At 48.3% G+C, this 25,462-nt stretch overlaps 1 protein-coding gene across 1 annotated transcript in view; it reads left to right on the top strand.

Moving 5' to 3' along the window:
* The window catches only part of Tmem132d (transmembrane protein 132D), a 614,141-nt gene extending 589,256 nt beyond the window's left edge, over positions 1-24,885 (top strand). Inside the window, exons 6-9 of the mRNA XM_051161423.1 lie at positions 12,346-12,551; positions 15,944-16,217; positions 18,246-18,437; positions 23,303-24,885. Of these exons, the coding sequence (XP_051017380.1) occupies positions 12,346-12,551; positions 15,944-16,217; positions 18,246-18,437; positions 23,303-24,487 (1,857 nt within the window). The 3' untranslated portion in view covers positions 24,488-24,885. The remainder of the gene's footprint in view (positions 1-12,345; positions 12,552-15,943; positions 16,218-18,245; positions 18,438-23,302) is intronic.
* The last annotated feature ends 577 nt before the right edge of the window (positions 24,886-25,462 follow it).

Below are 25,462 nucleotides of genomic sequence, written 5' to 3' on the forward strand. Positions count from 1 at the left end.
TGAGCTGCTGTAAAGCTATATGAATGATTTTTATCTGCTGAGCCATCTCTCTCCAACTCCCCAGAATTCTTATTTACATATAATAAAACACAAGCTTAGCTGGTTTATGCAGACACGGAGTTATTCAATTTATTAAAAAGGATAATGAAAAAAAAGAGGATAATGAATAACTTGGTTATTGGAGAAGAAGGAGCCAGCATGTCAGGGATGGAACAAATGTCTCTGGTCATGGCCCCCTCCACCCTGTCACCTATGCCAAGCCATAGAGGTGCTTCTGTGGAGGCAATAGTGGTCAGCGCTACCCTGGAGACCACTCACTGGCAACACTGACCTGGCAAGCGAGTTCCACCTGACATGCATACGTAGGTGGTGTTTACTCACCTCATGTGGGAACGCTGGCTGTCTTTCAAGTTGCTGAGCATCGGCGGAGAATTATCCAGCTCAGGGGCAACTCAGGAAGCCAGGCTTTTGTGGAGAGATTGAGAGGGAGGAAATTTCTAGAATCAGCTCTCACTTACCTTTAGAAGATGAGATTGCGCTGGAGCTTTCAGAAGCGCTGGGTGATGTCGCTTTGTAGGAGGCTCTTTCATTTAGATACCCTTTGTGCAAGGATAACTGGATGGCTGCCTGGGCTTGGGACCGAGCCTTTTACAGCACTCAGCAGCAGTTCAAGCAAGTGGTCTGTCACATGCAGACGCCAAAGCCTGGAAGCGAAGGCTAATGTAGCAGGCTTTCTTTGGCTACTGTAACAATTTGCCTCCAACCAGGTTTTCTTCTAAAACCAACATTCATTTTCTCACCACCATGATGGGTGGAAAGCCACAGCACTCGCTAGGTGGAGCCCTCTTGCCTCTTCTGGCTCTTGGGGCTTACAGATGCTGGTCCATGTCCCTTCTTCCCTGGTCTGTGAGTCCTCCCAGAAGTGGTATACACATATGGAAACTGTCTGTCTTTCCCTCCACCACAGCAATTCTGCACAGGAACCGGAGTACATAAGCCCCTTACTACAGTGTCCCAGAAAGCTCTTGGGTAGCTGAGGCTAGGAGGCACCTAGAAACCAGCAGAAAAGGCACTGTGCTGGCCAGCCTGGTCATCGCTGGTGTGCTCTGTTGCCCACTTTGGTTGTTACAGGCGTGTTCTGATGGCCAGTTTCACTGTTATCAACGAGGCTCTATCACAGTGGTCCTCACCCTTTCTAATGGCATAACCCTTTAATACAGTGACTCATGTTGTGATAACCCCCCAACCATAAAATGTACCCTTTTTTTAAAAAAAAATTGTATTACATTTTTATTAATTTAAGGGGAGGCACATGCACCATAGCTTTCATCTGTGGGTCAGAGGGTAACCTGAAGAAATCATTCTTTTTTTCAAGCCTGTGGGTCCTGGGGATGGAACTCGAGTTCTGAGGCTCTTGAGGGGAGAGGCGAGTGCACTTCCGACAGCAGTCACCAGTCCATACCGCTACCTTCATCAGCTGAGACCTGAGTGCAGACCGTGTGCTTTTCTGAAGAAATCCTGCACTCAAAAAGTCCAGGGACTTCACACACACAGTCGCTCACCGAGTCTTCAAACAGCCTGATAAAGCTGGGGTCACTCCTCATTTCACAGACAGAGAACCAAAGCAGAGAGGTGAGCAGTCCAAGGTAACACAGCTAGAGAGACACCAGAACACCTTCCCAGTGGGACCAGGGCTGGAGGGTCTCAGTCTCAGGCACTATGCAATCAATCCCCTGTCTCTCCTGGTACTTAAGTGCTTACTTTTGTGCCTGTAGGAAAGGAGTTAACTCTTCTGATCCCAGTGATAACAGTGTCCTGACCCTGGTAAGAGTACGGAGTGCTTTGTTTGGTCACACTTTTTTTTTTCTTTCTTTCTTTCTTTCTTTTTTTTTTTTTTTTTAGATAATTGTTGAACTCCAGTTAATAGCATGTGCTCTGGAGCCTTCAGGGGGACATGAAGTGGGTGTTTTGTGGCTTCCTTTGAGGCAGATCATAAAAGCAGATGGATGGAGGGCTGTAAGGCGGGCAGATCTGTGATAAAGCAAATACTGCAAGACGTTAATTATAGAAGTAAGGCAGTAGGCGTGAGTGCTCAATTTTAATTTTCCTCTGGTTAGTGCTTTTTATTTAAAAAAAAAAAAAAAGTTGGTGGAAACAGGTCGTGTGAACTAAGCCAAAAGTGAACAGAGACAGGCAGAGGAGGTTCATTCAGCAGGCTGAGCGTCACTGGTGTTCAGGAAGTACCACGAGTGAAGATGTGAATTCCCAGACATGGCAAAGGAAATGGGAGAGCTCAGAAAACCTAAGCATCCATACAACCTGGGGGATCCAGGGAGAAGTCAATCTGAGCCACTCAGCCTCCCACCTTACTGCTGGATGTCACAGCTGCTCCAGCAGGGCCAGCGACAGGTGTTCTCTGAGGCTGCAGGATCTGAGTCATCTCCCATGACCACCCAGGAACCAAGCAGGGATGTGGCATAGATGGGCAGTTTAACCAGTGGATGCCGAGAAGAAAATATTTCTATATTGTGTACAATCCGCCACACCACTGCAAGAGCAGAGAGAGATTCATCCCATGAGGAGCCCCTGAAGCGTGAATCAAAGAGGGACCCCCCTCCCCCCATGGAATGACGTAACATGTTCCAATGTTAACGGGAGCTGTCCTCAAGACTGTTAAATATGGGCTTGGGCAGAGTGACCACTAGAGAACGCTAGCAGAAGGGAACTGTCTCTGTTGCTTTCTAACGCTGTGATAAAACAACAGGACCAAGGCAACTTATGAAAGGAAGTATTTAATTTGGGGTTTATGGTTGAGAGGGTTAGAGTCCATGATGGCTGAGCAAATGCTTGGAGGAGAGACCATCTAAGAGCTTTATATCTTTTTTTTTTAATACACTTTACATCCCAATCATAGCCCCCTCCCTCATTTCCACCCTGTCCCACCCTCCCTCCCTCCTCCCCGATTTCCTCTCCCCTAGTCTTCAGAGAGGGAGAGCCCTTCTCCTCTACCAACTGACCCCAGCCTACCAAGTCTCATCAGCACTGCCTGCCTCCTCTTCCTCTGTGGCCTGGTAAGGCTGCCCCCCCTGTCAGGGGGAAGTGATCAAAGTGCAGGCAACAGAGTCTATTGCAGGGACAGCCCCTGCTCCCCTTAATAAAGGACCCATATGGAGACTGAGCTGCCTATCAGCTACATCTGAGTCGGGGGTCTAGGTCCTCTCTGTGCATGGTCCGTGTTTGGTGCATCTGTCTCCTCCAGCCCCCTGGGCCCAGATTTGTTGAATCTGTTGGTCTTCTTGTGGAGCTCCTGTCCCAGGAGGCAGGGAGAGACACACTGAGAATGGTGTGAGTCTTTTGAAACCTCCAAGCCAACCCCCAGTGGCATACTGCCTCCAGCAAGGCCATACCTCCTAATTCTTCCCCCAAACTTCAACAAACTAGGAACCAAGTATTCAGGCTTCAGACGCATGCGCACGCGCACACATGCACACACACGCACACACACACACACACACACACACAAGCCTATGGGGCTATTCTTATTCAAAGCATTACAGGGACCATTCACTCTAGAGGACAACCTCCCATTCCTCTTCTGTAGAAAGATAGGAAGCATCTGCCACCAAGGTTAAGCCTTGGGCATCCTCTACCCATTAAGTCCTGCTGCTACAGAGCCAAAATGGACCACTTCCTGTTACACAGGATGCAGCCAGCTCGAACGAGGACACTGACAGCCTCTTTTAAGGAATGGACTGTCGTGAAGTTGCTTTATGCTGAACATACCCAGAGAGGTCAGTGTGATGATGGATGAGAGAGGCAAGCTACTGACAGAAAGGCTTTGACCTGTGACCATCAGCGTGAGAATAGAGAGGATAAACGTCCTCTTTTCGCGGTCACCTGGCAGTAGGAACACAGTGTACTCGGCCTGCTCGCCTCATGCTGACTGGCTGAGTGATGAGCATGTCTAAGTGACTCGTGGAAGCTGTTGCTTCTTCTCCTGTCCTCTGGTTGCTGGGAGTAAAGGGATAGGGCAAAGGATACACCAAGGCCATCATTGTGCCCTCTGTGAGAGCAAGGCAGAGTGTGTGTGTGTGTGTGTGTGTGTGTGTGTGTGTGTGTGTGATGAGGAAATCTTGGGAGACAGTTCTTTCTGCTCAGAGCCACAGAACTTGGCTGGGGACATACCTACCACAGGAGTGAGATTCTTCATAAGGACTGGGCGTTGATGGGCAGTGCCACACAGGGACAGTCTCTCCCTACAGGGAACTGTCCCTGTCCTTCCCAACTTGTGCAAGATCCACCAAACCAGGCAAGGGCCATGGTTATCGGTAAGTTAATGCCAAACACTGAACTCTTTTTAAGAATGAGAAAGCAGAGTAAATCATAGAACACAGGGGTAGGGAGATGGCTCGGTCAATGCAGTGCTTGCTCCACATACATGTGGACCTGAGTTAGATCCCCAGAACCCATGTTAAAGCCAGGCATGGTGGGGCAGATCTATAATCCCAGTGGGAACAGGAGGATCCCTGCAGCTCACTGGCCAGCCAGTCTATCTGAATTGATGCTCTCCAGGTTCAGTGAGTGACCTTGCCTCAAAAATATAAGGTGGGGATCAATTGGCAGAGATGCCTGGCCTCACCCCTTGAGCTCCACATGCATGCTCACACTTATGCACAGGCACCTGCTTGCACAAATATGTGTATGTAAGAGAGAATATATATGCATTGGCATATATATTTCTTTGTGCTTCTTGAGGGTGAGGAGGGCATCATGAACATGGGAGGAAACAGGCCAGGCAGTTCTCAGGCAAGGGCACCCACTGGTCTTCCCAGTTTCCGTCCCCAGGGCCTCACTCTTTTCCAAGACCTGGTTTGATTTGTTCTCATTCCATTTCATAAAGAGAAAGTAAAACAGAGATGCAGAGAAATAGACATAGAGAGGAGACAGAGACAGAAATAGAGAGACAGCAAAATAGAAAGACTGTGACAGAGTCAGGACGAGACCACAGACTCGGTTGAATCAAGTTCTGTTGTTTAAGCTGGTTCTGAGACCAGCTGAGAATCCAGGATGGGTTGGGCTTAGCTCTTTTAACTGGGCCATCACAAGCTCTCACTTTAAAGGAGAGGGTGAGGTAAGGTGAAGGGCAAGATGATAATGGCCGTCTTTGAAAAATGCAATCCGCTGTATGCATCAACTTGGCTGGGTCTCAGTTGCCCATCTGGAGAAAGAAAGATGGGCTTGCTCTGGCTTCAGAGAATCTCTGGGAAGATCAAGAGATGGTAGAGGTGAATGGCAAATTGGCTCACTCTGAGCAGTGTGTTTTAGCTAGGATGATGGTCATTGGTCCATAAGAGCAGATGTGGGAGGACCTTCTTGGCTTCATGGCCAATGCCCAGTCATTCAGAGTTTGTTTTGCTGTAGAGATGGTCCTGGGAGCGAGGCTAAGTACCTCTGTGTGGCTAAAATAAACACATGGAAAACCCTGAACATAGCACTTCTGGGGAGACTCTGTGGGTCCTTTGAAAGCATCCAAGTCATTGTAGTTGTCCCTGCTGGGATAAGGGTGTTGCTGCCATCTAATGTGGAGGCCAATGTGCTATTTCACATCCTACGGTGTACCAGGCAGCCTTCCACTATGCCTGCCACCAAGTCTTCTCAACCGGGGCTAAAGCAGATTTTCTAGAGGCAATTGTTGTTAAAAAAAAAAAAAAATGATCTTCTATCCAAGATTGGCAAATAACCACAGGACAACAACAGCAACCTCTGGACGTGTCTTCAGAGACCAAAGAGAATGTTCTCTGAGCATGCTGCTCTTCTTCCCCGGGAAGGTGCTTAAGCTTGCTGGGAATGGCATCAACTCCTGGGTATGTGCCTGAGCTTCTAGAGGAACAGCGTCTGCTGAAGATGACTCTAATGACATGAGCAGCTCTTCTCTCCGTAGTCCTTAAGAGATATGATGCAGCACACAAAGATGAAGCTGCTATGCTCCCTCAAGAAGGGCCTTACTTGGCCTCAGGGAGTACTGGGAGAAAGATACACTCCACTAAGTGGCTCTTGGGGGCCCCTCTGTTCTAGGCTATCTTTAGGATGGCTATAACTGGTAACTAAGACAGAGGAATAGGGCTTGGATATTTTTAGGATAGAAGATGCCTTCTGCCAGCCCTTTATTCCCAGGCCCCATTCCTTCTCCTTATCTTTCATTAGTATTTCTACCCAATGCATTTTCTTACTCAACCTCTGCTCCTCAAAGGAGCCCAATGGTCTCACCATGAGACTGGGCTCTGGAGGAAATAGCCTGGTATGCAGGCCTCCATTCTAAAACATCCCCAGCCATATGGATTCTAGTTTGATTTCTGCTTTCCCTAAAAATGCAGTGTAGGAGAAGAAAGGGTTTATTTGGCTTATGCTTCCAGGCCACAGCCCATTGTTGCAGAAAAGTCAAGGCAGGGGCTTAAAGGAGCTAATCCTGTCCCATCATAGTCAATAGCAGAGAGACAGTGCGCCCTTGCTGCCTGCTTGTTTCTGCTCACACTCAGCTAGCTTTCTTCACTCTTACACAGTTCAGAGCCCAGCCTAGGGGATGGTGCCACCCACATCCAGGGTGCCATCTCAATTGACAACCAACACACACACACACACACACACACACACACACACACACACACACACACACACAAGTACACAAGTGCACAGGCAAGCCCAGGTTGTGGCAGGTTGGCTTTTTAACTGCACCATGTGCACTAGAGACGCATTGCTTCATCTCAGGTGCCTCTCTCCTGTTAGGTATGATGGTACCTTTCATGGTTGCTCTCTCACTGGGATGTCATAAGAATAAAATAAACCAAAACAGGTGAGACCTTAGGAAGGCTCCAAAAAGACAGCCGTGCCTGAAGCCAGCTGTCACTGGCCCTGATGCATGGACACCCCCCCCCTCCACCAAGAGATCAGTTCCCCTGAGTCCCTGATAGTCTCTTCTCCATTCAAGTTAGTAACTGTCCTCCGAAATAGGAAAACAGTCTCTAGGGACAGCTTAAATGACTGTGCTCATTTGGACTGTCAACTGCATGGTTTTCTGGGGCTGTTTATAATAAAATACCACAGGGTAGAGTGAGTGGCCCAAATAGGAAGAAATCTTTTACCTCACTGTCACTCATAATATATACATACATATGTGTGTATATACACATATATGTTTGTATATACATCAAGTTGATGGCAGGGTTGGTTTCGCCTCTGCCTCTCCTCTTGGGGTATATGCATTCACCTGCTCACAATGTTTTCATCTGGCCTTTCCACTGTATACACATCCCTATGTCTGCAAACAGATACTGCCTTCAAGGGCCACTCTCAGTGGCTCATTTCTGCTTGGGGGGGGGTGGAGGGGGGAAACAGTCCTAAGCACTCCACAACCTCCTTAAACAGCACCACCAGCTGGTAGTCAAGTACTAAAACACATGAGCCTGTGATGGGATGGGGGGAGGGTGTCTCACATCTAAATCATATTATTTAGTGTATTTACCACAAAGAACAGATGGAATAGGCCTTTAGTGCTACACACAGCATATTGCTTTAGCAAACTTTAAATGTTAGCTGCTATGCTTACCTCTACTGCCATCACTATCGGTTTTTTTCCACTGAATATAAAGACCAATCACAAGAGGGTAGAACCAGCCTGAGACTCGGATGTCAGCCTCCATTGGAATGACACTGTTTGCTCAGTTTGAGGGAGGGAAGATAAGTGTTCATTATCCATAGTTGTAGCATTTGAAAGAAAGAAAAGGAGAAAGAGAAAAAATACCCAGAGAACATAAATTTTGCCACAGATGTGATATTTAGATAAGATTTAAATCCAGCCAGCGTTTAACCAGAAGAGCTTAGAGCTAGCATTAAATTCACATAAGTGCCAGGATTATGCACACGAGAGTCAGAAATATTAGCTTTTTCTCCCTCACAAAGCAGGGGGGACTGTCTGGAAATGGATTATGGAGGGGACTCGAGAGTGTTACTCAATCATTCCTTGAAGTCGCCAACATTGTAAAGTGCTAGTTAATAAATTATTTGACATGTACCGTTAGTCATACTTGAAGGAGAAGTGATGAAGTTGGTCGGTTCGCCTAGATGGTTGAATCTGATTCGTCTCCCAAAAGAGGGAGTCTGTGGGGTTTAAGTTCCCGGTGCTATGAATGTGAGGAAAGAGGGGACCCAATGTGTGCCTCTGGCATCCTGTGTGGTGAGCCCTATATCCACCTAGGAACTGAGACTCGTGTTTTCCCAGCTGAAGGCCAGCTCAGCCACAGCAGGTCTTCCAGAGCCACGAGGAGCATGGGGCAGGCTACTTGAGGCAGAGCTGGGGTGGGAATGCTCATATGTCTGTGCCCTCCTGAGGGAAGACTTGAGAGACACTAAGGCAAGGTAAGAACCAGGAGACAGCAAGCAGGAGGCAAGACCAGGAGGAGGCTTCAGTCATCCGCCGCCACTGTGAATAAAGGCCACGAGCTTGGTGACTTCCGATACAAGGCACATGTTCTCTTTGTCACGCTTCTCTGAAGGGTGGGTCCCACAGATGCTACCTGTCAAGGTTTGACTTTGAAGTCCCAGCAAATGAGATTCCAGCTGTTCCTGCCGCAGAAACAAGTGTCGGTCACCCGGGAAACGTTGTTTTCCTTCACTGTGCCAGTGTCCCCAATATCCATGTTAACCCCAAAGTATCATTTTATGAACCTTAAATATACACAATGAAATACACTTGTAAAAAAGTTAATTTAAAAAAAAAAATCAATTCTGAGAAATTGCTCAGTTGGTAAAGTCCTTGCCTGGAAAGTGTAAGGCCTTAAATTCAATTCCCCAAACCCACATTAACAAAGCCAGGTGCATCCACGCACACCGCACACCGGTAATGGGGAGGCAGAGGCAGGAGGATCCCAGAGGGGGCTTGTTAGCCAGAAAGCTGAGCCTGATTGGTGAGCCCCAGACCAATGAAAGACACTGTCTCAAAGGAAGTGAACTGCATTCCTGAGAACTGACAGCGCTAAAATTGACTTCTGCGCCCCCCTACCCACCCACCCCCACATGTGCATACATGTGTGTGCGCACAGAAATGTTTCCTAAGTAGATAAGATGCATGACGCATAGCCACTGATATCTCTAAGATGTATCCAAACCCTTCCCGAGCACACAGGCTTAGCAGACTGTGTTGTGTCCAGGAGCCAACCACCAAAGCCTCCCCTTGAGGCTACCCCACTGTCTGTAAATCCTACCCAAGCACTTCCTCCCTTCCTTACCCCCTTGATGGAAAGCTATCTGGCTCTGGCTCTCCCCCTGTGTTTGTCTTCACTTCCTCTCATTGACCCATTCTTTGTATTAGGAGGGCCCCTCCTGCAACCTGGAGGTCGGAAGTAATGTGTGTAAAGTCACTTACGACAGAGACCTCTGCCCCGTGAGGACCTCAGTGACATTCTTGGCTATTTCTGAATCTTCAATAATTAGAGCTGTGTGAGCTTGCCTGTCTTCATCTATCTCCATCAGACAGGCTTAGCCTACTAATGCCGTTCGATTTGGCAAGTTCTGGCATAGGAGTACAACCCTTGGAACATGCGCCCTTTGTGTGGTAAACCCTCAGGGTGAGCTTCATGAAGTGGGGTAACAAATAACTCGTGGCTGCGGTGACTTGCCCCAAGGGAGGGCTCTTCTGGCCTGTATTATCTCTGACCCCTGTTTGTGCTGGTCTCCATGTGCAACCCCAGCTCTGAGATCTTGGGCTGCCATCACCCACCATCTCACCACCAGCCAGGTAGCAGCTATAGGAGAACAAGTGAAGTTGGCCACTCATTGGAGAGTGAGAATTCTGGGAAGAGAGCAACACTGGTGTTGTCCCTGGTGTTCACAGTTCATAGCCTGTGGTGGTCACATCCCCACTCAATAGAAGAGAGAGAGAAGGCTAGCCCCTTACAGCCCGAAGAACCAGAAATCATTAGCAAGCAACTCTTTTAGCTGCCTCAGAATACCGGATGTGAACTACACTGCACGGGCATCTTCAGAGCCACGGAGGCAGATTCTCAAGCTCCCAACTGCATTCACGGTAGCTTGTCTTACACAGCCACAACTGAGTTCGGTTGTGATCCATGGACACAAGCTAATGTGGTGTGCAGCCCTTGCCCCACAGACACAGGACGTTGGTCCCATGCCTAGCCCTGCTCCAAAGTCCCCTGACCTTCTTTCTACAACCCTGCCTCACAGACCCTGCAGGGCCTCCTCGTCCACATCAACACCTGTCACTGTATTTTGTCACCTCAAGGAATAAACAGTGAGTTAAAGAACCAAGCTGAAGATAATTCTGTACTGAAAGCCATGCTTAGTGCACCCCAGCCCATGCCTCTTTCAATGCGAAGCCTGCTATGTGGCTCTCTCCCCTGGGGTGAGCTCCAGGCTCCTTCCTGTGGGTTAAGTACATGAAGAGCTTCATGCCCTAAAAATGGATCTTACCAACGATTTGTTACAGCATCCTGTTTTTCCTTCCCTTTTCCCTCATTACTCCTCCTCTATCTTCATCTCTCTCCTTCTTGTCTCCCTCATCCTTTCCTCGTCCCCTTCCTCCTTTCTTCCCTCCTTCACTCTCTTCTTGACCCGAGCCCCGACTTCTTCCGCTCTTTCAAGGACTGTGATTTTTCTGAAAATGGTCAACTTGAGTATAAGCAGAAAAAGAGAGAAAAGACCTTAGATTAAAGACTCCCTGGGCCGTGAAGCAAGGCAAGCTCTGTCCAGGCCACAAATTATCATAAAGCAGCCATCGCTAGTCCCACTGGACAGGGCAATCAGATTTAAGTACTTCTGCTATTGGCAGACATTGAAGATGACAAAGCCCTCCTCAGTGGAGCCCGGTGCCCATTTCTCTTTGCACTTATTGATCGATCTCCCCGCCCAGGCTGAGTGTCACAATAGCCCATCCTGTACATCCCAGCATTCACGCAGCCTCTAAAGCAGACAGAAGCGCCTTCTGCTAGAAAGGCCTTTTGTGATCTTTGCACAACCTACTTATTTCTGTCTGCTTTCTTTCACACCCCTTTAAGCGTTAAAAGTAAGTTTTGTACCCTTTAAGATGGAAAGTGAATGGCACCTGTGATGGGGCAGGGAAGACAGAGGGACACCAATCCCTCTCCCTTACTCGTCAACATGACCCTGGAGTGTTGAGAGTCATCAGTAAGTGTCCTTTGATCTTGGATTTCTCATATTGTGAAACGCTGCTGATAACAGTACCTCCCTCCTGTGTGGTCCTGAGGCTGAGAAGATCCTTGAGGTGACATCAGCATCCAGCCCTGACCTGTATCATATCCAGTGGTCAGTGTATAGAAGTTTCTCACACCTGCCTTCTTCTCCCTGTGCCAACAAGCAAAGGACAGGCGAGGCGAGTCATTCTTGTCCTAGAGTCCAGCCTCCCATTCCACTCTGGGTCTGCTCTCTGCTACAGCCAGTGAATCACAAACCCACTGGCTTTTAGGAGAATATGTTTATTCTCCTGTAGTTCTCAGGGTCAAGGGTCTGGAGTCGGGAATCTGTCTGGGATTCTTAAGCTTCCAATCTGACTCTTCCTATTCCTAACCCTCCCTGACCTCCACGATGGCAGCACAGCCTTCTATCCTCATGGCTACGGTACCTTCTTCCTTTCCCTAAACAACCAGTATCCCTCTCAAAATGACACCTAAACACATCCAAGACCAACCCAAATACTCTAGGCTAATCTCCATCAATCAAGACCTCTCCCTTTGAGGCTGTCGAGATGGCACCGGGGTTCAAAGTGCTTGCCTTGAGAGGATGAGGGCCCGAGTTTGAATCCCAGAACCTACGTAAACACCAGGAAGGCATGGCAGCCTAACTGTGATTCCAGCTTTGGAGGGTGGATACATGGCATGCCCAGAACACGCTGCCTGGTGAGAATCACCATATAGATGAGATCTGGCTTTGATTAAGAGATTCTGCCTTGATGGATAATGTGGAAGATGGCACAAGGATGAATTGTTGACATCAACCTTGGTGTTCCACATGCACACAGATGTACACACAAGCACACATGCATACAAACCTGCACACATGTATGAATAGAAAAATAAGCAAACAAATAAATAAACATGTACAACTTTACTTAACAATCCAGCAAGTCAAAGATCCTTAGTTGCCTCTGCAAAGTCCACAGCAGGATCTGCTCTGACAGCAGGTGCATCATTCAAAGCCTGTTCTTGCTCTACTTCACAGTGGTGACTCCCAAACATGGTGGCTGACCTGTTCCCCAGACTGTGGACTGTGGCAAAGCTCACTATCTTGCTTCCTGCTTCTCTCCCTCCTCCTGACCAGGTTTCTGACAGATGTGACTACGTCTTTGTCAATGGGAAGGAAATGAAGGGCAAGGTGAATGCGGTAGTCAGCTTCACCTACCAGCACCTGAGCAGACCCCTGGAGATGACAGTGTGGGTACCACGGCTACCCCTGCAGATTGAGGTCTCAGACATGGAGCTGAACCAGATCAAGGGCTGGCGGGTCCCCGTTGTCTCCAACAAAAGGTAGGTGTGTATAAGTACATGAGTGCTTACATATGTGTGTGTGCAAGTGCGTGCATGAGTTCATACGTGTGTTGTGCTTTGGGCATCCATAGCATACAGTCATGTCCACTATGCTTAGACTGAGGAGGGAAGCAGACAGGTGGCTAGCTATAGACAAGAGGATATACGAGGTTTCAAGTGCCACTGCACTCCAGCCACAAGCCCCAGCTAGAGAAAACTGAGCTTGGGGAGGTGGGCAGCATATGGTTGAGGCTCAGGACAAGAAGAGACCAACTGACTTTAGGAAGAAGCAAGCAGCTGATGCCATGTCACACACACACCCCAGGCCAGAAGTTCTGAGCTCTGGACCCTGGTAAGGAGAAGTCTAAAGCTTGTGTGCTGTAGTGTATACATCACACCCCTGGATGGAGTTTGGTAGAGAAGTAAGCCTCCCATCATCCATCAGAAAGCCAGATGAGGACTGGGAGAGAGGGGCGTAGAGTCACTGTGTTCAGGCTCTCCTTTCTGAATGTCACTGCAGAGGCCCCTGTGCATACATTCATGTACCAGAGACATTTCAGGTGTCAGAGTAAGTAAGCATGTGCCTGCCTCATAAGAAAAGACTCCTGCAGGCTGTGACATAGCAGAGGGTGCAAACTGGATGTCACTTGAGAGCACCTTGATAGTCTTCACCTTTGAATTCACCCCTCTAGTCCCTATGACCTCTAGAAGAGGCTATAGCTTGAAGAGGAAAGGTAGGAAAATGTTCCTTAGACATGTTTCTTTAGAGAAGTGGGTTTCCAGGGGTGGGATAGATGGTAGAATGGGGCCTGATGTTGATGTTGATGTTGATGTTGATCTTGATGCTGATGTTGATGTTGTTGCTGCTGATGCTGATGCTGATTCTACAGTGAGCAGAGAACTATCCAGGTCTGATGGATGCTCATCTCAAATGGTACCATAACTTACGGGCTTACCTAGGGCTATGAGCTCCCTGAGAAGTAGGCAGCCAATATGTTTTAAAATTATTTTTAATTTATTCACTTTACATCCTAATTGTAGCTCCCTCCCCTTATCTCCTCCCTCTTTCACCCTACCCTCTTTCCCTAGTCATCAGAAAAGGGAAGCCCTCTTCCCCTACCATCTGACCCCAGCCTATCAGGTCTCATCAGGATTGCCTGCATCCTCTTCCTCTGTGGCCTGGCAAGGCTGCCCCACCAGGGAGAGGTGATCAGCAAGTGAGCAACACAGTCCATGTCAGAGACAGCCCCTGCTCCCCATAATATGGGACCCACATAGAGACTGACCTGTCTATCAACTGAGAAGGGGTCTAGGTCCTCTCCATGCATGATCCTTGGTTGGCACATCAGTCTTTGTAGACACCCCTCCCCCCCCCAGGCCCAGATTTGTTGGCTCTGTTATTCTCCTTGTGGACCTCCTGTCCCCTTCAGGTCCTTCTATCCTCCAACTCTTCCCTAAGTCTCCCTGCGCTCTGCCAAAGTTTGCCTGTGAGTCTCAGCATCTGCTTTGATCCTCTGCTGGGTGGAGTCTTTCAGAGGACATCTATGGTAGGCTTCAGTCCTGTCCCCTCTCTTCAGGTGTCTATTCTATTTGCCCTTGGCAGCTGATATGTTAATGGAGGCTGAGAAGGTGGGAATGGGCCAGTATACACAAGATATAGACAGTGAGGGAACAGCTAACATCTGTCCATTTGAAGTCACCTGTTCCTGCCTGCCTTGATTATGGTATCTCACCAGCCTCAAGGTAAACACTCACCGCTTTCAGGTGCTAGCATAGAGGGCGTGGCCAGTCATCCCAAACCTGTCATATTAGTAACATATTGCTGTGTGTTCTAGCTGACCTTGATTGTTGACTTGACACAAACAACCAAGAGTCATCTAAGCGGAAAACCTCTACTGGGGAATTGCCTAGATTTGGTTGGTCTATGTGAATGCTTGTGAGGCATTGTCTTAATTATTAATTGTTCACTCTGGGTGGCGCTATCTACTAGACAAGTGGCCATGGGCTGCATAAGAAAGCCAACTGAGCATGCGTCAGAAAGCCAGCAAAGAGCACCCTCCGTGTCTCTTATCTTCAAGTTCTCACTTCAGCCCCTTCCCCGACGTCCCTCAGTGATGGATTCTGACCCAGAAGTGTAAGCCAAATAAACCCTTTCCTCCCCAAGTTGCTCTTGGCCAGAGTATTTTTATCAAAGCAACAAGAAGGAAATGGGAACACCATGTGATGAAGGGCCTTAATCTAAAATTCAATATGGCTGGAAGAATGGTGTGTTCAGCCTCTCAGGGTCTGTGCAATAGCATCTAGGTGTAGCTTAATGAAGTCCTGGGAGCTGAGGTCTCAAATGTTGTTCTCTGCTAATGAGGCCGGCAGCTCATCTGGAGGCTCCTGCAGAGAAGGCTCACTCGGGCATTGTCCATAGGACCCAGCTCTTCACTGGCTGCTGATCAGTAAAGAAAAGGTACCTGCCAGGTGGGTGTCTCCCTAGGGCAGCTCAGAACATGGCAACTTGCTTCATCAGAGTGAGCCAGTAACAGAAGCCGCAAGAGAGTACACACCACACTGATATCACTATCTTTAAACCCAATCAGATAGCCAGGCATGATAGTGTACATCTGTATTCCAACCCATGGGAAGCTGAGATAGGAGCAATGTAGCCTGAGCTACACAGTGGGACCTTGTATGAAGAAACAAACAAAGGATCTTGTGACATCATCCATCCAGTAACCATTACCTGCATAAACATCTTCAAGAAGCCTTGGACCCTTGATATCTGTTGGCACGTAATGTTTGCTGGGAACGGAGAAGCATTGTTTTCAGTGTGTCAGCCACTGGTAAGGTGCCCATACTTCTATACATAACCTCTCCACTTGTCCCTGTAAGCAATCCTAATGAAGCTCATTGGTTCGTCCCCCAAAACAATAAAAGACGCAAAGGTAGATAGGCTGGCTAATAAGAGAAAGGGCATCAGTAAGAATTAGGGGGGGCGGGGGGATGAGAGAGGGTAACGGTCGGGATGACTATAATCAAAATGCATCATGTGCACGTATGAAAATGTCACAATGAAACCCATTATATATCATTAGTATAGGTTAATAAAAATGTTAATGATGGGAGGGGCTATCCAATCGCTTTTGAATCAAGTTATAAAATGCGATCTGTGCATGATGAGACAGGTGGTACAGAGTAAATGCCAGGAGGTGGGGGTCTTTGGGAAGATCTTAATTACATGCCATCCCTCTCCATTCTGTCTAATTAGAACTCTTGTCACGCCGGTGAATGAACACCCCAAATCTTCTGTGTGTACCTGAGCCTTAGGCAAGCTGGATCTCTTCGGAGGTAGTCTCATGGGGCTCCCCAAGAGTTACCCCCAACAAATAAATGTCTTTTGCCAGGCCAGCTCGAGACAGCGAGGAGGAAGATGATGACGAGAAGAGGGGCCGAGGCTGCACCCTCCAGTACCAGCACGCCATGGTGCGAGTCCTGACCCAGTTTGTGGCCGAGGCGCCTGATCCTGGGGGACACCTGGCCTACCTGCTGGGCTCTGACTGGCAGGAGGACATCACAGAGCTGATAACTGACTTCATGCAGGTGGAGGAGCCCAGGATCGCTAAGCTGCAAGGAGGGCAGATCCTGACTGGCCAGGAGCTGGGTATGACCACCATCCAGGTAAGGTACCTGCAGAGTTGGGCAGGGATGTCTGTACTCTTGCTTGGTCAGGTGAATCACTCGACTGTCTGCTCAGAACAGACTCTCCCTGGGGCTCGCTTTAGTGAAATCACCAAGTACGCAGTTTGAATGCAATACAGAGCAAGAACCCTGAGACACCTCACATGACACATGGGAAACACGAGGCTCCACCTCTCCTTGGCCATGTCGCCTAAGCCATGGCAGCTCTTACCGTGTGGAGAAACAAAACCCTGGATCACAGGCCTGGCCAGCTCCTCCATGCTGACCATGGTCACCTGAACCTTTTATCGCTCCACACCTCTTAAGAGTTGTCGCCTGACCTATACACACACAATATTAATATTAATAAATGAAAACACAGAGTTTCCGATGGTAAACTTGCCAATTCCCTTTCTTCTGGGGACTTACCTCTCATTCCTAATGCCATTTGAATGGTCACAGACAGAGAAGCTGAAAGTGACGGTCACATGGAACATGAACTCTGGGACCCTGCCCTGAAATGCTGCCCTGAAACTCGAAGGTCAAAAGAGCAGGTGGACGCAGGAGCAAACCTAATTCACCCTGGAGGATGGAGGAGGGCTGAGGATGCAGAGGGTAGAGGAAACCAGCTCTCCATCCTTCAGAAGCAGGGCTGGGCTGGAGAGAATTGTGCTCTCTTGTCACTGGGGGGTGAGCAGAGAGAATCAAGACTGAAATACCAACACCAGGTTGGACTCGGAAGGAGAGCCAGGGCTGGTGTGGGTGGGTGTCCTGTGAGGCCAGACGAGATGTCAAGATGGATCTCGTGGTCCAGAGTTTCTCAAAGCGTGGAACTGATGCCTGATATGTTGGTGAAAGCCTTTAATACCAGCATTAGGGAAGTAGAGGCAGGTCTTTGTGAGTTCAAGACTAGCTTGGGCTACGTAGCAAGTTCCAGGACAGTCAGGGTTAGACAGTGAGACATTGTCTCAAATATATATAAATATAAATATAAATATATATATATATGTATATATATATATATATTTGCACACAATCATACATGCATGCATGCATACTGTGGAACTACAGATGCCAGGACAGGACAGAGATTGAATAATATTTGGACCAGAAAGCCCTACTTTCTTTTTTAAGATTTGTTTTTATAGAGCCGGGCATGGTGGTGCAATGCCTTTAATCCCAGCACTCGGGAGGCAGAGGCAGGAGGATCACTGTGAGTTCGAGGCCAGCCTGGTCTACAAAGCGAGTCCAGGACAGCCTAGGCTACACAGAGAAACCTTGTCTCGGAAAAACCAAAAAAAAAAAAAAAAGGAAATTGTTTTTATTTAGTTTTATTTTATGTACATGAGTATATTTTCCTGTATGTATGTCTGTGAACTACACACATGCCTGGTGACCACAGGAGCCATAAGGGGGTGTCATAACCCCCCGAACTGAAGTTACAGATGGTTGTAATCCACCATATGTGTCCTGGGAACTGAACCCAGGTTCTCTGCAAGAGAAGCGAGTGCCGTTAACTACTGAGCCATCACTCCAGCCCCAAGAAGCCCTACTTTCATAGTTACATGCTGCCTTTCCCTTGTGAGACAGAAAGAAATATACAATTAGGGTATCAAGTCATGGTTCTCTGGGGGACATGAAGCTGTTTGGAAGTTGAATAATTTTAAATAAGGGTGCACTGGTAATGGCACAGCCTGTGCTGTGTCCAGGAATTGCCACACTCAAGGGAACAATGACATTAATCTCTCTTGTTGAAGATAAGAATGGGACGCAGTGACAATTAGAGTTAGTGTGCGGGTATTGGGAGGGTAGTATGGACTCGCTGCCTGCTCCGTGCTGTTATGTAGAAGCCTCACTGCATCATCTCCATGACTAAGGCTTAATCTGAGGAGGCCTGCTTCTGCTCCCATGGGTTCATGGGGGCTCCATGTCTTCCCCCCGTCTCTGCATGCCCTCATTCCTGACATGATGGATGAAGTGCTCTGACCACAGAGAGCCTCCCCTTGCCATGTTGGTTCTGCCCTTCAGATCCTGTCCCCTCTCTCGGATGCCATCCTTGCCGAGAAGACCATCACTGTGCTGGATGAGAAGGTGACCATCACAGACCTTGGGGTCCAACTGGTAACGGGGCTTTCACTGTCCCTGCAGCTCAGCCCCGGGAGCAACAGAGCCATTTTCGCCACTGCAGTGGCTCAGGAACTTCTGCAGAGGCCCAAACAGGTGAGGAGGTGGAGCTTGAGACACGCACATCAGCTGAGTCTTACCCCAGATGAGGTCAGCACACACCAGGTGATGTCAACATACACCCAATCGGTCACATCAGATGAGTGTCCCGTTGTGAGAACCCTGCAGCAGGTGGAGGCTCTCACCAGGAGACTCACATACTCCAAGCAGACATTGCGTGCCCTGTGTTTCTTGCCTGCAAAGGAGACGCTAACATATGATCGCAAAGCCTCTTGCCTCTCCAATCCCTGAAACAGATGGGTAAACACTGTAATGGGTGACCAACAGCTACTCGGGGTAAACGCACTAAAGGGATGCTCCCCTGTCCTCAACACACAAGTGGGCTGGGGTGGGGACCTGAGCAGGTCACACTCTCCTCCTGTCCAAATAGCCCTGACTGGCATGCTGGCCTCACGCAGCAGCGGGAAGGAGGTAGAGACAGGAGAAGACTCGGGATTACTACAGCCTGCAGCCGGGTCCCAGTAGGCTTGGAGGCTGAGCTTATTATTAGGATTATATTGCCTCTCCTTGTTGCCCAGGTAGAAGTAGAGACCTGATGTGAGGTCACATAGTCTTTTTCTCTTTCTATGAAGTCAGTGTGTTAACGGGCTGTATGATGGATTCGTGTTATGTGTTATGGGTATCTATTAGGTTTCTGATGCTGTGATAAACACCATGCCTAAAAGCAACTTGATGAGGACAGTGTTCCTTTGGCTAACATCTTACAGTCAGGGCAGGAACTAAAGCAGAGGCCATGGAAAAATTCTATGTCATGGTTTGCTCTTTTTTTTTTTGGATTTTAAAGACAAGGTTTCTGTGTGTAGCCTTGGCTGTCCTGGACTCACTTTGTAGACGAGGCTGGCCTCGAACTCACAGCGATTCACCTGCCTCTGTCTCCCGAGTGCTGGGATTTCAGGGTGCTTTCTTGTACCACTGAGGGCCACTTTCTCAGAGGCAGTGCCACCCACAGTGAGCTGGGCCCTCCCATATTAATCATTAATCAAGAAAATGTCTCCATAGAATGGCCTACTGGCCAATCTGATGGAAGCATTGGGGGGGTGTTTGGGGGAGAGAGGGGATTTAGTGGGGTTTTTTTTTTAAGTTTGTTTATTTTTAATTTATTCACTTTACAACCCGATTGGCTCAGCAGTTAAGAACACTGGCTGTTTTTCCAAAGGACCTGGGTTCAATTCCCAACACCACATTAGCAGCTCACAACTGTCTGTAATTCCAGTTCCAGGGGTTCTGGCATTTCTCAATTGAAGTTACCTCTTTCGAGATGACTCAGACTTTTAGGTCAAGTTGACAAAAGTTAAACCAACATAGGATACATGTGTGTAGATATGCCAATCTGTGTCTTATATGTGCTCGTGCATGTGTCTGCATGTGGGTATATGTGTATCTTATGTACTGTATTGTTTGCTATCGTACATTTTTGTTGTATGTGTGCCTGTGTGTGTGTCTATGTACCCATATAAGCACGCTGTGTGCTGGGTGTATGTGTGTGTGGATCTTGTTTGTGTACCCTGTTTATCACTGGTTGTATGCATGCTTGTGTGTGTGCCTGCATGTGTGTATACTCTGCATATGTACATGTATGTAGCAAGTATTGCTTATATTGTGTGGGCACTGTGTGTGTGTGAATATACTCTGATGTGTCCAGTTGTATGGTGGGTGTGTGTGTAAGTGTGTGCACGCAGTTTTTGTACAGTGGATCTGGATATAGAGTATGCTTACCTTCCTCTTTGGAGATGGACAGACATTATTCTTTAGATGGAACATAGGAAAAGAAATTAATTTTACAGGAAATGACAGCACCCAGTTCTCTCTGCATGGGATTATATGCATCCATCACACAGAGAGTCTCTTCTGGAAGCTTCCCAACCCATCAGAAACCCTTCCTCCACTGTTACCCTCAGCTGGAAGGGTTGCCAGACTCAGGCTCCCTTGAAGCCCCAGGTGTCACCTAAAACTGATTGTACTCACGGCAGGAAGAAGGCAGAGCCCAGGTCACCACCTTCTACCTTCCAGCTACATCTGCACCTCAGGTTTCCCGCTCAGATGCTGGCTAATAGTTGAGCCCTGATAGCATAGTCTTATGTGGCGGGGGGGGGGGGGGGGGGGGGGGTTGGCATTATTAAAAAAAAAATGAGAGTTGGTGTTTCTAGTAACAGGTATAATTCTTGGCAAAAATCAAGCCTCCCTTTGTCTAGAAGGATGGACACCAGCCTGCAAAGCGCAGATAGGAAGGGTGAGCGATGAGCTCTCTTCCTAGCTCAGTGGATGATAAAAATCAGACCCCAATCAGTTAGGAATTAAAAACTGATAAGACACACCTGGACTAGAGCTAAGCCATCCCTGGCATGCAGAGTGTCACCTGCTCCCCTGAGGGTAGCTCTGGGGTTGGTTGCATGGTCCCCAGTCCCCTTGTACAGCTTGGCTCTGACCTGACAATTTCAAAAAGGCCAGGCGTCCATATGCATCCCCTGCTGAGATTTTCTGGCACATAGAGCAGGCTGGTGGATCAGCGCTGGGCCCTGTGGCTTTTGCACCACACCCTGGCTGATTTCCCACACAGCAGCTGGTTCGCGCCAACACCTAACAAAAGGAAGGTGTGGATGCCACCAACCACCTTTGAGGATCTTGCTTTGTTTCCTCCAAGCTAAACACCATCCATTGAAACATTTACTTCTGTCACCAGTGAGGGCTGTAGAGAAAAAAGAAAAATGAAAAAGAAACCCAATCAATAGTAGGGAAGTGGATAGAGGGTCTGGCTGGGAGACTCAGATCATCTGGTGCCCTCTCTCCTTTCCCTGAGCTCTGGTCAGTTTTGTTTTAATCTTACTGTGCGTAATTGCCACGCTCATATCTCTCCTTTATTTGTGAGCTATCATGGTGGCCCCCAAAGAGGACCTTACTCCCCAGTTTTACTTAGGTTTCCACCGTTCATCTTTTGTGCTAATATCCTAGTCTGCTCTTCTTCTTTCAGATATACAAGAAAGAGGGAAGGGGAGGGCATGACACCCCCCCCCCCCCAGTGATGCTCATCTTGAGGGATATGTTATCAGGGCAGTCTCCTTTCTAACTAGCCAAGGCCAGCAGGTAATGCTTGGGTCTCTGGGGGCTGTTTCCCCAGGCTGGTCTTGAATTTGCATATCCTTGGAGATGAAGACAGGGCGAAAGCTTTCCAGGGAACTTGAGGAGGAAGAAAAGAGTGGGAATGCCCATCTGCTGACAGATCCAAGACCAAAGGCTCTCCTTAAAATGAAACATAGCCAAGGAGCCACTGGCTCACACTATGAACCAATGAAGGTATCTCAGCACAAAGCGAAGAAGGCCAGAGATGGAGACACACAGAGACCCTGATGCTGGTGGCCTTTGTGTCCTCCGGTTTCTTCCTATGGCTTAAAATTGAGGGTGGGGAAATAGAGGCAAAGTCCTCCACTGTCTCCAGCTAGTTTCACACCTGCCTTTAGCCATGGCTTTATGGCTCTAGGTGAGTACAAACCAGTTGTATCCCAGAAAAGGTAGGGGCAATGAAACCATGGCCTTCTGTGGCCCTGAGGGATAGCTCTCTACCTGTCTAGCTCAATGTCCTCAATCTGTGTTATGTATAATAATGTGACTGGATGCTGCGATGTTGCCAGATGGCATGACACCACATTTAACTTACACCTGTGACCCTCATAAAGGAGCCCCACTAACCAGCCATATGGTTTGATAAGCCATTTATAGTTGTGCAGAAATGGATCCTGGGCAGTCTCTGAGCCTATCTGTCTTCTAACAGATCAGAAAATAAGTCCATCTTAAATTCTTTTTTGAGACCAGGCTACCCCAGAACTCATTACATAGTCAAAGATGACCTTGAACTCTTAATCCACTGCCTCCATTTCCTGAGTACTGAGATTATGTAGGTATAATTCAAATGCTGACTTCTGTACACCCCCCCCCCATATCTGGTTACAATTCTTGTTCTGAGAATCTCCTATCTCATTGTTGTGTAAACACTGTTCCCCAATTGTCCCCTGATATGCCAATAAACCAGCTTACAGCCACGGGAGCGGTCCAGGAGACATCAGGAGAGAGAACTGGAACAGGGAAAGCTGCTAAGTACAAGTGTCTCTGGGATGTAAGCTGTGAGGAAGCCAAATTCGCTTAGAGGGTTAAGAATAGAGTAACAACTACTCAGTTCTTGTGCTGTGGAGCTTGTTTACATTTTGATTACTCGTGTGATAGCTAGGTTAAGAGAAAAACTAAGAAACAAACAGTTACATAAAAATAACTTGTTGAAAAAAATAATAACTTCTTGTTGGTGGTTTTGATTTTTGGTTTTTCGAGACAGGGTTTCTCTGTATAGCCTTGGCTGTCCTGGACTCGTTTTGTAGACAGGCTGACCTGGAACTCACAGCCATCCACCTGCCTCTGCCTCCCAAGTGCTGGGATTAAAGGCGTGCGCCACCATGCCCAGCCATAAAAATAACAAGATTAGAGTTATGTGCTGCTATCCCTAGGTTAATGTTGGGGCTAGGGATGAAACCCAGAGCTTCACACTTTCTAGGCAAGTACTCCATCAACTAAACTATCTCCCCAACCTCAAATGCCTATCTTATTTTGGAAGCCTTAATCTGGCCCCATTGGTTCGCTCCCTGCCCCTTCGTTGTTTATAGGAATTCACATCCCTCCGTGTTCTGTGTCATGGCTTTCTCTACATGGCTTTTCCTTAAAGCCCTAGGAAATTTTCACACACACATACACACACACACACACACACACACACACACACACACACACACACGCACGCACATGCATGTACCTGTTTGCTGAGTCTCTTGACATGTTGGTCCATTTCTCTTCCTCCACAGGAAGCGGCCATCAGCTGCTGGGTGCAGTTCAGTGACGGCTCAGTCACACCCTTGGACATTTATGATGAAAAGGATTTCTCCCTGATGGCCACATCCTTGGATGAGAAGGTGGTCTCCATTCTCCAGGACCCCAAAGTCAAGTGGCCTATCATTGCTGCAGAAAACGAAGGACAGGGGGCTCTGGTGAAGGTAGAAATGTTGATCAGTGAATCTTGCCAGAAATCCAAGCGCAAGAGTGTGCTGGCTGTGGGAACGGCCAACATCAAGGTTAAATTTGGACAAAATGACGCGAACCCCAACAGCAGTGAGAGCGGACACCTTGGGGCTGGGCTTCATGTGGAGAACATCAATGACAGGAGGTCCAAAAAGCCTTTTCAGGAATGGGGGAGCCCGGAAGGGCCGTACTACAGCAGTTCATCCGTGGGACTCATGGATGGATGGGGAAGTATAACCAAGAGGCCAACTTTCCAGAAGAAGGAAGGCCAGGAAAGCCTGTTAGATGACATCATCCTCTCACAGACCATGGCTACGGACCTCACCAGCTTCCCAGACCAGATGGACCTCCCCAGGAGCAACGTGGGCACTGAGGAGGATGACCCTGACCAGGCAGCCAAGGGGTTGAGTGACCTGGAAATTGGAATGTATGCTTTGCTGGGTGTCTTCTGCCTGGCTATCTTGGTGTTCTTAATTAATTGTGTGACTTTTGCCCTGAAGTACAGGCACAAACAGGTTCCCTTTGAGGAGCAAGAAGGCCTGAGTCACTCTCATGACTGGGTTGGGCTGAGCAACCGGACAGAGCTCTTGGGGAACCACATGAACTTTGCCTCCTCCCAAGAGGAGCAGATCACTGCCATTGACAGGGGTCTAGATTTTGAGGAGAGCAAACTCCTTCTCAGCTCAACCTCCCAGAGCAGCATCAACGGACAGCTGTTCAGGACCACAGGAGCCATGCTCACAGATGAAAAGGAACAAAAAAGTGAACCCCCTACGTCCCCTACCTCCAAACGGAAAAGAGTGACATTTTCCACGTTCTCTGCCATCTCCTCGGACGACGGGTGTCCTGCTGGGAACACTGTGGCGTTGAGTAACGAGGAGGACGACATTAAGTGGGTCTGCCAGGCCCTGGACCCCGGCGAGTGCCCTGAGCCCCACATTTGCATGGATAGGCTACGTGAGCACGTGTAACGGAGGAGACACCAATGTTGCTCTTACGTTTCAGCCTCTAACCTACCTGGGTATAGGGAGTAGACCTGTGCCCAGGAGAGAAATGAGACAAGAGGACACCATAAGGGTGACACTGTCCATCGAGCCCTGGGAAATGATGCCCTCTTAGCCGAAGAGGCCCGGAGTGGGTACCCGTGCACGTGGCCGTAGTACACGATGTTTTGGTCCCACTTAAGAGGTTTATTGAGCATGGCAAGATGTTTTCAAGCCTGGAACAAAGATGTGTGTTTGAGGGTTCGCGGGGACGAACTCTTCTCCCTTTAATCTAAGCAATTTGGTTTTTATTGTCAGATCCATTGTGCTCTGATGGTTGCTGTTTCAGACCATGAAAAAGAAAGAGAAAAAGAAAAGGCGAGGCTCAGGGTGCGCATGCGTGGATCAGCGGGTAGAAGCAAGGTGTCTGAGCGGAGCAGTGGGGCCTGACTCCTGAGTGTGCTGGGCAGAGTCTTGCGCTAAATCTGGCTGCAGGAAGCAGGGTTTTTTGAGCTGGTAGTTTCCAAAGACAGGGTCAAAGTTTGCCAGGGATTATTGGCAGGCCAAGACAGAGGTTAGCAGGGCAAAAAAGAGATGCATAGATGAGGCCACGGCTATCTTTGTAACTACATGTCAAGAAATACACAGTACACACATACACTCACTCCATCGGAGCAATTCAGAGAAGCCTCCTGTCTATAGGGGGTACAAACCACATGGCTCCCTTAGCAAGTTCACCAGATTTGAACTTGATCTCTATCTACACTCCACTGCAGCCATTGGTTATTTGTGAGCAAGGAAGGGAGGGTAATTTCCAGAATTTGTTCCTGCCTTTCTTTCCCCGCTGGGTTTTATGTCAACTTCAAGTGACATTCTATAAAGAAGGTCCCAGGGACATACAGCCCACTGAAAAGCTGGTCTCCAGGGTGTAAGCAGGGCTCAGAGTGAACTCCCCACCCCCTT

This window comes from Acomys russatus, chromosome 19, assembly GCF_903995435.1.
Source record: "Acomys russatus chromosome 19, mAcoRus1.1, whole genome shotgun sequence".
Lineage (NCBI taxonomy): Eukaryota > Metazoa > Chordata > Mammalia > Rodentia > Muridae > Acomys > Acomys russatus.